The 15,384-nt window shown below is 41.1% G+C and overlaps 1 protein-coding gene across 10 annotated transcripts in view; it reads left to right on the top strand.

Moving 5' to 3' along the window:
- LRFN2 (leucine rich repeat and fibronectin type III domain containing 2) overlaps positions 1 to 15,384 on the top strand; it is a 153,725-nt gene that overhangs the window by 112,406 nt on the left and 25,935 nt on the right. For 6 of the 10 annotated variants that reach the window (XM_048297860.1, XM_048297854.1, XM_048297862.1 and 3 more), the window contains one exon: positions 4,393 to 5,785. In XM_048297860.1, the coding sequence (XP_048153817.1) occupies positions 4,413 to 5,785 (1,373 nt within the window). In that variant the 5' untranslated portion in view covers positions 4,393 to 4,412. Of the gene's footprint in view, positions 1 to 1,434; positions 1,539 to 1,650; positions 2,293 to 2,848; positions 2,980 to 4,392; positions 5,786 to 15,384 lie in introns of those variants that run through there. The other 4 variants (XM_048297856.1, XM_048297855.1, XM_048297858.1 and 1 more) reach the window with 4 other exon arrangements.

The following is a 15,384-nucleotide window of genomic DNA, read 5'->3' as shown; positions in this document are numbered from 1 at the left end:
GGAGAAAGCAAGCATTTCACATGTTAGAGCTATTAATTTTTTTCAATAAACCCAGCTCCTTAAAAGGCCTAGCCAAAATCTCATTTGCATTGTCTGTATGCACCTGATGAAGATCAGCTTTACCACCAGAGTGCAGGAGCCTAGGCAAGCAAAAAAGACAAAAGCTCAACAAAAGCACTGTTGGTTATCCTGAATCTGAGCCTGTAAGTTCCTAGGTGTAAACTGACTTTAAACATCTGAAGAATCTCACAGGTGCTCACAAAGCCAGCTGTGGCCTAACACCCAGCCTGTGTTTCCGTGGATGTACTACTAAGGACAGATCCAGATGCAGAGATTTACTTTCCTTATGGGCATTGCAATTGCTTGCTGAGTGAAGTATGGATCAGGGAGAACACAAAACCTACCTTTCCACACAGTTTTTTCCAATGCAAGGGATTAAGGAGTAATTTTTGTCCTGACGTAGTCCCATCCTGTTTTATGCCTTGTTGATTAAATTGCTTACAAAAATATGTATGAAACTTCACCCACCACTGCAATCCTTCAAGCTCTGCATCTGTGGATGCAGATTTCCTAGTGAACATAAGTTCACTTAAAACGGAGATAAGAGAAGATCTAGAACAAGAAAAAAGGGCAGCTCTCAGGAAGGAAAACTCAATTCCTCCACAGCACCTGTGAAACTGAAAGAAGGCATCTTAGCTCACCCATACACTCCCTGGAGCCTGGGTCCCAGGGCACTTGGAGACTGTAGAATCAGAGCTACTACCCACCCACCTCTCCTTTTTTTTATTTTTTCGTTCCCTCTCTTTTTCCCAGCCTGTATGCTGCATATTATTTTTCTGACAGTTGCCTTGCACTTGGCGCTGTGGTAGGCAAAGGTTATTGGAATTTAAATGCAAAGTTCAGTGAATATAGAATTTAAAAATGCCTTGGAGACACTGCTGAAATGAGATGCCAAATCCCAGAATTTGTATCTTTATGAGGAAAATTTGAATACAAAACACCAAGGTTTATGGCTCTTGCACATATTAATTTATACCAATGCATGTTCTAAGAGGACTAAAGGGGCTATTTTTCATCTTGGGCTGAGACAGGAATTCTTCCAGATTTACTGACTTGCTGTGAGAAATATGCTTTATCAGGCTGATAGATATCTTTAAAATGTAAATCAGAATGGTGAACTTATCACAAGACTGCCATTAGCAGCTCATAAAATTCTTGGTGTTGCAGGTAACAAGAGATTTTAAGACTAAGGTGAGCATGCTGGTCAGCAAAAACAGACTCTAAACTTGACACTTTATTTTCTGTCTTACAAGAAAATTACAAGAAATGAAATCAAAACAACTTTTATTATACATCCATCTCCTTGGCAACTAGCAATTACCATGACTTTGTGGGAGGGTCTAGATTTTAAAGGATATTATTATAATTTTGCAGACTCAAGAACTGCAGTATTACCTGGAATCATCCCTGGAAGTGCTCAAGGCCAGGCTGGATGGGGCTGTGAGCAGCCTGGTCTAGTGAAAGGTGTCCCTTGGCAGGTGGGTTGGAACTAGATGATCATTAAGGTCCCTTCCAACCAAAACTGTTCTATGATTCTATTAGTCTGTGAATTCTTACCCTATCTTTGACCCAAGTGCTTTTTCTGTCCAGAGAAAGGAAAACCATTTACCCTATTGAAGACCCAGATTTTCTCCTTAAGGAGTCCCGTTCACTTCTGTTGTCTCCAACGCCCTATAGGAAGTCCTTTGGGTTTGTACTCTCTTTGTTGCATTGTGAATTGGTCACTTCAGGATTACATTGTAGAGAAACCCAGGGCTCAGATGCGTGAAATAACAATGTTAGCAAATGATCACAAAGCCTAGAAATTTCCTCTGTAAACTAACAATATTTACATTAGTACCTTCAAGCGCATGCGATAACTGGAATGACAGTGGCTGTCACCGATTTGCCCTCTTGCTGGCAAAAGCACATGCTGCACTCTCTGTGACTTTCATGCACACGTGCAAGCACACACAGGCAGATGATGCGCTTTCAAGCCATCCACAGATGGTTTCCCCATCAGGGTTTGCTTTGCCATTTAGGCCTCCTGCTTCACATCCTCTTCTCGGTGCTTCAGTCCCTATTTTATGTAATTAACTTCTGTTCCTCCCCCCATTTTTATTCTTTTTTCCCATGAATGCTCTTTACTCTGATGCTTAGAGTCAACCATCTCCCCAAAGCACTGTGATATTTACCAGCATCCGGAAAAAATGTGGTTAGAGAATTGAGACACTTAAAGGAGACACTGCTGTCGTAAGTGTGCATTCACGTTTTTGAATAGATATTCAGAGGGTGGGAATGTAGATGAGGGAGAAGCTATGAAAGGGCTTATTACTAATTAACTGTATCTATTTCTCCCCCTTTTAAACTGCTTTTTGTTTATCATTTCAGCTGGTAGGGTAATACACTAAATTAAAGCTGCAGAATACATTTATAATTAAGATTGAAAAAGCCAATTGCCTGTTACTAAAATACCAATTGATAATATTGTAAGGGATATTTATAGCTCTTTGGTATGTATGCCACAGATTTGCATCAATAACACACTTGCTTATCTCCCAACATTTTTTTCAGTAGCCGTTTATTTACTATTGAAGGTAAGATTACTCTTCTCAAGCCATCCTTTCTAAAAGTGTCTCGCTTTCATCTTGTTTGTAAAGCTCAGCAAACACAGATGCTTCAGTCATTTTCTCTCCTATGAAATAGTAATAACAGTATATAATTACTATCATCACACCATGCAGAAAACCTTGCTGTGAAGAACACACTCTACATAGTTCAGCACTCATAGCATCTTGTATTTCTACAGCTCCTTCTTTCTGACTCATCTCACATATCCTAGAGAGGAGATACCAAGCCACTTTATCCAGGGGAGGAATCAGGAACCTTTGGGCAGAGTCCCAAACACAGGCCCTTAGTTTTCATTCCTTTCACAAGAAGGTAAAGCAAGACCTGCTTAAAGAGCTTTTTAAAAATTGCTGAAGTGATAGTTTTTGTTTTGTGTTTGATGTGTGTTACAGGGGGGTTAATACCTCGAAGCACAAGTGCCAAAAAACTGCTAAGTGTATGAGCACCTGCATGATTGAGAAGGGCTATGGCATGTACCAAACAGTGATACAAGTTTGTATGGTGGATGTACATTAAAGAGAGGCAAAATGGCCACGATGAAAATTGGAACCTGAATTGTGCCTGTAGCTAGTGCCGCAGGGGAGGGTCTTGGAGACTAGAGCACACCAATCTATCAAAAACCCTGGGAGATCCCTTAAAAAATACAGCTCTTTGTCTACCTGCCCCTTTCCTCAGAAAGAGAACGAGGGCTAGAAACGAATGATCTACCTGTTCTTCAGCCCTGCTGGATAGCAGGATCTGGGAAAGGGAGAAACAGAAGGAAAGCAAGTTTACCTATGCCCTGCATGTGTGGTAGGAATGTCAGCAAACCTGAAGTAAGTAAATATTCCCAAACCTGAAGCAGGGCTTCAACTCCTCCCAGCCACAATTGCCTCTCCAAGCCAGCCTGTTAATGAGTTTTGTTTACTCTTCAGAGACACATCCTTGCAGTTTAAGCTGGAAAAGCGTGTGAGAGATTGGAAAAAAGGGAGATAATGGTGCAAAGAGGAATTGGCAGGGTGCAAGGGAGGGCCATGGAGACAGGCAAGAGCTTCACTGTCACTACAACATTAGGGGTTACAGTGTGAGAGCACGTTGTTATCAAAAAGCTTGCCAGGGGCTTAAGGTAGCACAGTCCTCCCCTGGATCCCTTCTCTTTGGAGCTAGAGGCTGTCACCCTTTCCATAGTTTGGCTGAGCACAGGGTGAAACCAGGTGGCAATTACACAAGTGATTTCTGCTCCCAATGCTGTCTATCATTAATTTTGTTATGAGTGAGCAAGTGTCTTGCCCCAGAACTGGCCAGATAATTACACAGTCATTATTAACCGCATTACTGAAGGGTAAAAATGCAGTTATTTTTATCCATAAAGTCAGCTGCTTCAACCCTAATAATTCCACATTATTATGCAGCAGAAAGTAATTATAGATACTGATTCTACCCCCAAAGAAGCAGACACTATTTGAAATGAAATCTTTCAGGATTTTTAGTAAGCCATGCAATCTGATGGTAGGATTTGTGCAGAAAGAAAGGAAGAAAGAAAGAAAAAGGAAAAAAGAAAGAAAGATTTTATAGTGTTTTTATAACACTTAAACTTCACATCATGGAGGCCTGATGCCTTTAGGTGTTACTCCTGAGAGAAGGCATCACAAAGTCTCTCTGGAGGTAGATGTTAGGCAAAACATAAGAGGAGAGATTCATATCATAATTGCTGATGTTTCTTTTAACTCTTTTCATTTCTTTCAGGTACTGTTGCGTGATTTACAATGGAAAAATTGCTCTGCGGCATCCTGGTGTTTGGAATGGCTGTCACAGTCAACGCTTGTCCCAAATATTGTGTCTGTCAGAACCTGTCTGAGTCACTGGGGACTTTGTGTCCCTCCAAGGGTCTCCTTTTTGTACCTCTGGACATAGATCGAAGGACAGTTGAACTCCGTCTTGGGGGCAACTTTATTATTAATATCAGCAGACAAGATTTTGCCAATATGTCTGGACTTGTTGACCTTACTTTGTCCAGAAACACCATTAGTTACATACAGCCCTACTCTTTCACCGACTTGGAGAGCCTTCGGTCTTTACATCTGGACAGCAACAGGTTGCCTGAGATTGAAGAGGATACTTTAAGAGGTTTAATTAACCTTCAGCATTTGATTTTAAACAACAACCAGCTAAGCAGCATTTCTGATGAAGCCTTTGAGGATTTTTTGCTGACACTGGAGGACTTAGACCTTTCCTACAATAACCTCCGAAGCATTCCCTGGGAATCTATAAGAAAGATGATAAACTTGCACCAGCTCAGTTTAGATCACAACCTAATAGATTATATAACAGAGGGGACATTTGCAGATCTTCAGAAATTGGCCAGATTGGATCTAACGTCCAACAGGCTTCAGAAACTCCCTCCTGACCCTATATTTGCCAGATCACAAGTAATTCCATTGATTGTTACCCCGTTTTCTCCACCTCTGTCCCTCAGTTTTGGGGGCAATCCACTGCATTGCAACTGTGAGCTACTGTGGTTAAGGCGACTTGACAGAGACGACGATATGGAAACTTGTGCTTCTCCTCCAAGTCTAAAGGGAAGGTACTTCTGGTACGTACGGGAAGAGGAATTTGTTTGCGAGCCTCCTCTTATTACACAACATACTCACAAGCTGCTGGTTTTAGAAGGGCAAACTGCCACACTGAAGTGCAAAGCCATTGGGGATCCCACTCCCATCATTCACTGGGTGGCCCCTGATGACCGTCTCATTGGAAACTCCTCGAGGACAGCTGTCTACGACAATGGCACTTTAGATATACACATCACCACCTCCAAGGACTATGGAACTTTCACATGCATAGCAGCCAATGCTGCAGGAGAGTCCACTGCAACAATTGAACTCTCAATTGTTCAGCTTCCCCATCTCAGCAATGGCACAGGCAAAGCAGCTCCACCGAAATCCAGGCTCTCGGACATCACCAGCTCCACCAAGTCCAATCGCGGAGAAACAAAAGGCCCACCAGAAAGGGCTGTCCTGGTGTCAGATGTGACCACTACCTCAGCTTTGGTCAAGTGGACAGTCAGCAAGTCGGCCCCTCGGGTAAAAATGTATCAGCTGCAGTATAACTGCTCAGATGATGAAGTTCTGATCTACAGGTAAATGCAGAGTTGTTGTTTGTTTCTCTGATGATGGCAGGGGGCGGAAATCAGCATAAAAAAAATCTTTTTGACTTTTTATTGATTTGACTCTGAACTGAGATGTCACTGCCACTGGTAGCATTAGTGGTGTCTGATAAATTTGTATTCTCTCTGTCGGTTTTCCTGTTGGTCTGTTCATGACTTTTCTGTCCAAGTCACACATTGCAAATCTCTGCAGTACTTATTTTCCAACAGCTGTTTTCAGTGACATTTTCAATTTGGGAAAAAATAGTACTGGAGTTGATAGCCTCCTTAGTAGGCTTAACAAAGAAAGGAAAACTTGAAGGCTAGAAGTCAGAAATTTCCCTTTCCACCTCCTGTAGGTGGGATTGAAACAGACTACTTAGAGAGGAAGCGATGTGGGAGGAAGTTTATGCTGTCTACCCATAACACAGGCTCTAATTATTCTGTGATTCAAGATTTGGGGTTGCTAACAAGACATTTTGCACGTATATGAAAGAGCTCATTTCTTATTTCACTAACATCTGTCTTACACAACCATAATGACTGACAACTTTGGTGCATTTAATTTTTCATACCATATTAAATGCAAGAAGAGGTAGATATAATTTCAGAAGCAAACCCTGAATAATCCTTATGTTCCTCCAGTTCTATACCACCTCTGACTTTTAATGACGTAAAGCAGGAGTCGCTCTTGCAGGGAAGCAGCAATAAATTTTAGGGGCTAAAAATATGTAGGAGCAGTACAGGAAAACAGTAGTACTGTTTTCTTCTTCTGTATTGGAAGAATGATTGACATATTATCTTCATGCTAGTGATGAATCCCTAGAAACCACTCTTCCCTTCCTTTTTATTGCAAAGATTGTATTGAATTGAATTGTCTCTTTGGCTGTATATGATCTACCAGCATAAGTCAGAATCTCATGGAAAAGTAGAACCAAACATATAGACTCTTATACCTTTTTAAGCATCCTGAAGCACTGGAGAAAAATTGGACCTGGTATAATGGAATTTGGGGTTTGACTCTAATTTGAGAATAAACTGTGGCCAAAATATAGTCAAAGCCATTGCTTTTCATGGTAGGTTTGGTGTTATTACCTGCTGGCTACTCTGTTCTTCTCTTGCTGCCTGCAGGGAGAGCTGAGGCACTCATCAAGTCATGGTACTCAGCCTCCAGATCCCACACCAGGCATTATTATTTTCTTCTTTACCACAGGGTGGTTTTCTTTAGCATGAGGAAGTCAAAAGGAGAGGTAGTAAACGTTCATGTGACATTTTTCACTCACCCTTCTCCTGCAATTAAATCTAAATGAAAGTTCTCCAGAATGCTTAGCTGACGTGGACAAAATTTTGTGCCAGCAATACCTTTATCTGAATCAGTTGTAGAACAGAAAGAATAAAGTGATCTCCCTAGCTACTCTAAATTCACTCATTCATTGCCAAAAGCTGGAATATTGACCAGCAAGTCCAAAGAACCTTTTTTAAAGGTTATTTATTCAAATACTAAATTAATCTGAGGAAATTCAGTTCTGTCCACGTCCATTCCTCAATTATAAAAATATCTTGAAATAATCACATCAATTTGAAAGTGAAAATTATTTGTTTTGCTCTGGCTAATGTGGAACCAGTGTGTTAGCTTCGGGACTTGCAACTGTGCAGAGTTAAGTAGAATGAAAGGATAAGATAAAGTTAAGTAATGATAGAGTATTAGGAATAAAATGAAAGAAAACATGCTAAGGCCATTTTTTTCCCCAAGGCAATGCTTTTCGCAAAAACTCAGCAGTAATTAAGATCTTAAGCACAATGTAAGGCTGAAAAACACTCTGAAGGATGTGTAAGTCATATATTCATTGTACAGTGAATTTGCCCTAGTGAAAAGGAATATCCCTCCAGTCAAAAAGGGAAGTTTGCAGGGGTTGTCAGATGTTGGAAGTGGTTGGATGTGTCAATTTTCTAGGGAGGTGGATGGCCAGTAACACAGTTCTTGTGCTCAAGGCACGAGCTCTGGCGTGCCCCCAGTCAGAGAGAGTCCAGCTGCGTTCTTCTGTGCGTCGCTGAAGCGACTTTGGCATCAGGATGGGTGCTGCTGGCTGGGCTAGCTAGCTGGCTTCTTTGCAGAGGGAACACGGCAGGAGCCGATGGGACCGGCTCACGTTAGCTCGGAGACAGAGGAAGAGAGAGGCTGTTCTGGTCTGGCTCCTAACAGGTTTATTGTCAGAAGTTTCACAACCCGAACAAGCTCGGAAGGGATGGAATGCGATGGGATCCTCCCCCGAGGCTTGTCCTCAGTTTTATAGGGAATTTGAAAACGGCGGAGAAGGGGGAAAACAACCAATGAGTTACAGGCCAGGGGGAGGATACAATTTAACAAGAACCACTGGGGTAAACCGAGAGGCGGGAGTTCTAACAGAGAACCAATGAACAACCGAGTAACCAGGAATTTTCCTGAACCAGGGGAGGTGGCTTGGACCCGGGCACTGCCCAGAGGGTGCAGCTTAGGCTTCTGAGCCACCCATCGACCCACCCTCTGAGTCTGCCTCTTCAGGAAACTCGATCCAGGGGAGGGGCTGGGATTGATTGGCATCACGCTGCCCCAGCCCCGCAGTGGGGTGGGTAAAAAACCAAACAATCCAAAAGCACTCGCATGCATCCTAGGAGTTGGTTGGGTACGAATTGTGTGCCACGGGCAGAAATGAAGAAAGATGCCATCTTGCCAGCCTGATATGGAAGAACAAGCTGCTGTCAAGATGTTAGGCAGCCCCTAAATTTTTTATCATGTTCCCACTTTCACCTCTCGGTGAAGTTTTGGCCCTTTGCTGCTTTACTTGGTTATGGCTCAGTTTTTCAGAAGCTCAGTGAGGACAGTGCTATTTTGACAAATCTCCCATCAGGCCTTTTTTGAGGAGTCACTGATGATGCATAGCTCTTTTCATTCACAGCTCTCAAAAGCACTTCACCAAAGAAAGCAAATTTTATTTCTCTACATTTTGCACAAGGGAAAAATGAAGCACAGAAAGATGAAGTGATTGTCCAGCGTCTGAGAGTTAATCAATGGTACTCATAATATCAAAACCAGTTCTTACAACTTCCAGTCAGGGAACCACTCAGTCCCTTAGAGTTAATTAACTAAAGCTGTTTTGCTTTAATTGGTCAGATGCATATCACTGCAATGAGTGTGTAGAAAAACCTAAGGGAAAAGGATTTCTACAGAGCTCTGTTCTATAAAATGCTGTGTATGTGCTAAATGGGATGTGATACTGCTTAGCTGCTAAAATGATGGGCACTTAATATACGCTAAGACAGTCGGTATTCCAGGACTGAGACACATCAGCTGTGCTCAGCTTTTAGGAATCCTGCTTCTCTAGGAAGAAATGTATGCAAAAAAGACAGAAATCTGCTGCGTTCTCTGCTAAGAATTTTTCACAAACATTGTACTCATTGTGAGAGAGTGAAAGCAGAAGTTCTCATCTCCCCACTGATGTCAACATCTCCCTTGATCATCACCCAGGACACCAGTTCCATTCCCCCTTCCATTCCGGCTGTGGTCTTCCACTGGCAGGATGGTGCAAAAAAGAACTACAATGGAGTTCAATGGCTCCATGAAAATTCATGGTTTGGGAGGTAGTGGCAAGTGTTGTCTGCTGGGCCTCCTGGTTGCTCTGAGCTGAAATGGTACCAGAATCTGGACTTTGGCTTATATATAACAGTGCCATTATAATGAGGATTAGCAGGAGGAGCACTGTTTGTGTGCTTTTCCATCTGACCTTCCCTTGTATTTGCTATCTCAGGGCCTTTGCTCAAACTCATAGCAGGTTTTTATCTCTTTCAATGCATTCAGGGTGTATATTCTGTTCTGATCTAATGAGTAGGTCCTGGATCTGCACTCTGCGGGTTTTAATGCAGTAGTCTTTCCATTTTTTCTACTTTTCTGTAATACCAACACCAGTGCCAGTAACTGTGTATTGTACCCATCTCTTTTAGCTGAGACCAGAAGTTTGTTACAAATTGCAGAACTGAAAATCATGCCTTGTTTGAAGGAAAAACATGCAGAAAGAGTAACCACTGTCCAATAGAGAAAGGGATGGAAGAAGACCAAGGTCTACAAAGCAATATCTGTCCTTGGATTTAGGGTTAAAGGAGTGAACACTAGGAAACCTCCTCTGGCATAGAAATCTTACCTACTCCTCTCAGTCTAGACTCCAAAGTGTTTTAGATGTGTAAAAGCATCAGACATGATCAGTGCAACTTAGGCACTGGTAAGCTTAATTCATTTTGAATAAGGAATTGAAATGAAATATGAAAATTTAGAAAATAATATCTTTGAGCCTCATTTTCCCATCTGTAACCTGGGTGATAGCACCACCTTGCCTCACAAGGATAAATGCATTAGAAAATATTATGGAGCCAGGAGCCTACATAAATAAATAGGGAGACTTGCTTTGAAGTCATTATGTGGTCTGCAGCAACAGGGATAGTCATGAATGATTAAGATGGAGCATTACATAACTGCAACACTTGAATTCAAGTAAGGCATCTGGGGAGAGAGGTTGTGGTTTTTTCACGTGTAGAGCACCCTACATTATGGAAGACCAAATCTCAGTTTTGGCCAGCAGGCATTGGTGTAATATATACAATCATTACTTTTTCAAAAGTGAATAAATCTGCAAGTGTTTTGTAGAACTTCCCAGGTCATACTGAGCCTTCTGGCTGCATTTTGAATTAAAGATGCAGCCATTTAAAAATGTGCATCTGAAGTATGACACTGCCATTAGATTTATGAGAGATTTAGGTCTGTTTTATTTTGTGGTATTTCATACCAAAAATTGATGAAAACAGCTGTACAAATTAAGAGTTACTGTAGCACTATAGTCTCCCTAACTTCAGCACTGGGAAAAAAAAAAGTATTTTATATGTTTCTGAAAGCTTATTTTTTAAATGTATATTTTATGTAGCAGGCAGTCTAAGCATTAAAATATGATTAAATGGCTCCACATCTCCAGTTTATTTAAACAACGGTGCCATGGATTTGATTACTTAAACAATATAATAATGATTTATATTTACACAGCTCCTTTTACTGCAAGTGCTTTACAGGGTGGCTGAACAGAGATCCCCACTATCCTGTCACCTCTCAGTTATATACTGGCTGCAGTTTAGCAATCAGGTGATTGTGCAGTTCCTTTTCATGAGCAAAAAATAGCTTCAGCATTTGCACTTATGGATACTTTAACCTAGGGAGGAAGTAATTAACTGAGCTTGAATTTCCCACCGCATGGTGGTATAAATATACCCATGCACTCTTCTAGTCAAGTGCGTGTCAATAAGAAAGTGCTTCATGACTAAGTGCTGCAAACTTCAGGAATATCTAATTTGTGTGAGGATGTTCTCTCAAAACAGCAGTGCTACACTGAACATCAGAGAGGGTGCCATTGTCTAATGCTTCTTGCTAGGAAAGACTATTGTGTAGAGATCTTCCAGCTAAAGACTGAAAACAGAGGAAGCCCTGTCCTGTTGCTGGTAGAGCACATTTTCTCAACAGCCTGATGCTGCAGCAAAGTGTGTTTATGTCATTTTCTCTCTGAGGAAAGTTAGAAATACAGAGTACCAGTTAACTTTGGAAAAGACAGAGGATTAATTTATTCTGAAAGACCTGAATATCAGTCTTTACTGTGAATCGGTCACTGGGTTCAGACAAATGAAGACTTGCAGATAAATTCCTGCCACACTTCTACCCAATTTTCAGTTCCCCCTGTCTCCAACCTCACTAAGCACTGACTTTCCTCCATGGCTCACACCCAGGGCAAAATTCCCTACTCAGCCTCAACACATGAGCTGAGCTATTCCAGTTGCATTGTATGCAGGATACAAACCTTGATTTGGCCAAAGCATTTGCATATTTAAACATTAAATAAAACAACAACTGGGAGGAAGGACATCACATGAAGACATTAATCACCAGGTATTAAACTTGTGTATTTGATAGGTAGAGAGAGCCACTTTGTAAAAAGAGAAACATGAAGTCACAGTCCTAAAGGGAAGCAAAATTTATATAATCAGTGCAGAGAGAAGTTTGACATGGACATTTGGTACTTCAGATCATTTGAGAGTGGTTTGCAGCAGTAGTGTATATTGGCTTCTAGAGTACCCTCAGCAAGAGCAAGCTTGCTGAAAGGCATCAGTCATAATGAAGAAGCTGCTTCATAGAAGCCTGTATTCTGGGACTGTGGGGTTTTATTTGTGTCTGATGAAAACATTTTTATCTAGTCTTTTATTTTTGTTTTCTTTCTTTTGCTGGGGGAAGTACAGGCACAGGGTTTTTTTGGGTTGGTTTTTGGTTTTTGTTTGGCTTTTGTTTGTACTTGTTTTTTTCTCCACCACCCCACTTGCAACATGAGAAATCTTTAAAGAATAAAAAAGAAAATGTAGTGAAAATGAGAAAAATTACATGTGTTACCAGAAAATGAAGTGGAAAATAGAAATATAAAATAGGAAATAAATATATAAAAAATTAATATATGCAAGAAAAGTAAATGTACATCTCAGTAATGTTCCTAAAGTCATCCTAGATTGTTGTGACAAACTATCATCCACTTGGTGCTTGTAGAGAAACTGATGAGGAATCCAATGGTCAGAGCAATCCAGTTCATGATGAGCAGAGGCAGACCATGTGGATGCTGCCCAGACCATTTTCTTGGTTGATCGCTGACACAGAAATACTAAATGGCCCCTTATCCCTAAAGGAGCTTTGTCCCCTGACACGAGCATGTGAGATGTATGTGAGTTCTTGTGAGAGGGTGCTTGCACTGCTGCCCACCATGCTGCAGTGCCCCAGCAGAGCAGGGCAGGGCAGGACAGCACCTGCTGCCGCCTTGGAGGCATTCCCATCTCCTTCAAAGCTTAGCTCCTGCCAAATAACATTTACTGAGGTCTGTGGAGAAGTTGGATGCTACAGTTCTACCCCCAAGCTCAGCCTCAGAAGATGACTATGAAGGCAAACAGCCTGTTTCTCATCCCACTCCATATCTAGGGGTGTTGTACAAGGTGGAGAGGAAATCAGAATCACTTTCGACAATGCTCTCAGGCACATGATGTGATTCTCAGGGCAGTCCTGTGCATGGCCAGGAATTGGACTTTGATGATCCTTGTGGGTCGCTTCCAACTCAGAATATTCTGTAATTCTGTGATTCAGCATAAGACAGCACTACTCCTGTTTTATCTCTGCTACCAATTATTAATTCAGCTCATTAAAGGCTGAGCATTTTCACTTGAGGGGAATTCAGGATGAGCTGGTTCTCGTCCATAACATCTGACACATCCCCTCTCTCAGATGCTCTGAACCTAAGTGCCAATATCTGTCCCCACCCTTTATTTCAATAAAAAATTTTGCATCTGGTGCCAAAATTAACTATTGAAATAAGATTTTATTTAGCTTCAGGTGAATCAACAATTTTATCCCTAAATGAAAAGCTTTAAAATATCCATAATTTGTATATGTAATGCACATTTAACCACCCAAGATGCCCCACGATCTCCAAATTTTCATTTCAGTGCCTACAGCAAGTTCCCAATACTCCTTTTCTCTCTACTGTTCATCCATTGAATTCTAATTGGTGTCAGAGATCCACTCTAATCTTTTCCTCATTTTGCGTCACATCTACTGATATCTGTGTCCTTTTAGGAGGAATGGAGAAGGTATCAGTAACCACAGAGTGTGACAACTACTCCTAGTCTTTCTAAATCTGTAGCTGAGAACTTCCTCCCTCCCCTCACTTCAACCTTCATTTCAACTGGGTCACTGCAAATTCAGACTACTAAGAAATCCCCTTCAAGTGTGTTGAACCAATAGTAAAAGTAATGGATGAAAAATACCTGCTTGAGGGAGAGGATAATTTATTTTTATCCACAAGTGTTTTACAATACAGTGATAAATTAAAAAAGGCTTAAAAGCTTATTGTGCTCTAAAACACTATATTACTAAAATTTGCCTTGCCAGTTTGAGATCATTCTGCTTAGCTGAGCTCCCACTTGCTCACGTGCAGGTTCCAGGCTGTAGGCAGGTGAAAGCGAGTGCCTTGACAGCTCCTACCTCCCCAGCTTTCTGACACCTCACCCCATACAGCTCCCATCTGAAGTCATGGGAAGGCCTTTTCTACCCATTTCCAAGCTGATGTTGTTTTAGATTCTTGGTAGAAGGGTCTTGGAGGAGGGCACCCACTCCTCCTGCAGCAGGTTCCTATTACTCCTTGTCTTTCCAGTGCTGAACAGTTGAGCTTTTGCTGTGAGTCTATTGTTTTGAGGGTTGTGCATGTAATTATATTTATTTAGTTATGTAGGACTATTTTATCTATCAAGTACATGAGACAGGACAAGGAAGATGGCAGGGCAAGAATAAGTCAAAATTACAAATGCAGCCAGAACATAGTGCCTTATTTCACTGGTGTAGCTGCAGACCTACCTACCTCCCTAATTGCTTGCTCTGAATTTCCTATTATACCCTTTCTCTTTCACACCAGGCTTTCTGCTTGTATGCTCAGGCTGTTTTCTGAAGAAAATGTACTTTTTATGTACAATGATGGAACTGGTTAACCCTAACACATAATAGCAATTATACAGCTTGTTTTCCTAGAGAAATGACTTAAAAATATAGAACTGGAAAAGGCACAGCACTGGGAAAAAAAAAAAAAAAAAAGAGAAGAATTCACTGGACTAAATAAATTATATTATAAAGTATTATCTTTAGCTCTTACAAGTCTGGTTATTTTTGGATTTTCCTATAAAAGGCAGATTTTCTGAGCAAAACATTTGCACTCAGAGTGAGCAAAAGTCTCTTTTCAGGTGATACAGTACAAGCTGAATGCAACATTTCAACCTGTTTTGGGGCCTCAGTTGGGATGTTGATGGTGAATAGTCTTTGTGTTAATGCTTTTATTAGGGAAGGATGAAAGAAGAGGATTCAGACAAGCTGAGGAACTTAAAATTTGAGGCAGAAATCAGATTCATGCTCTGTGTAATTTTTTAAGTGCTGTACTTTTAGGTTTTCAATGAAGGCTTGTACTACAAGGAAGTCATTTATCTTTTCTTTGTTCTTAAAAGGGTGCAGGAGAAATGTAGCTCAAATTTTCAGTAGTAAAGAAAGAAAATATGAGGTAATGGATGTCTTTGAAAACAAGATATGGGTTATTTCATTGTCATACTACCCTTTTCCCCCAAATGTGTCTTGTTCTGCGGTCTAATATGAACACAGTACAGACACATACCCAGAAATCCATAATAATCCATTATAGAGCCAAGCAAAATGGTAATCCAGCCCTAGCTGAGGATAGCAGGCTACTGCTTTTATCCAAAGAAACCTTGAAACTATAATGCCATTGAGAATTGTATATGTTTAACATGAAATATTCTGATTTTCATAGCAGAGAAAAGCAGCCTGGCCAGCAGGCTGATCTGCCCTATTGTCACAGCCCTAGTGGTCTCCCAGAGTCACAGCATGATCATATCCTAATATGATATCCTAGAACATTTGACAAGAATCCAATAAAGTGGCTCTGTCCAGAAAGGAAACAGGCTTTGGCTTTTGGCAGAGGGCACTGCAGAGT

Source organism: Corvus hawaiiensis, chromosome 3, assembly GCF_020740725.1.
Source record: "Corvus hawaiiensis isolate bCorHaw1 chromosome 3, bCorHaw1.pri.cur, whole genome shotgun sequence".
In the NCBI taxonomy this organism is placed as follows: Eukaryota; Metazoa; Chordata; class Aves; order Passeriformes; family Corvidae; genus Corvus; species Corvus hawaiiensis.
This window is presented reverse-complemented; position numbering and strand designations above follow the sequence as displayed.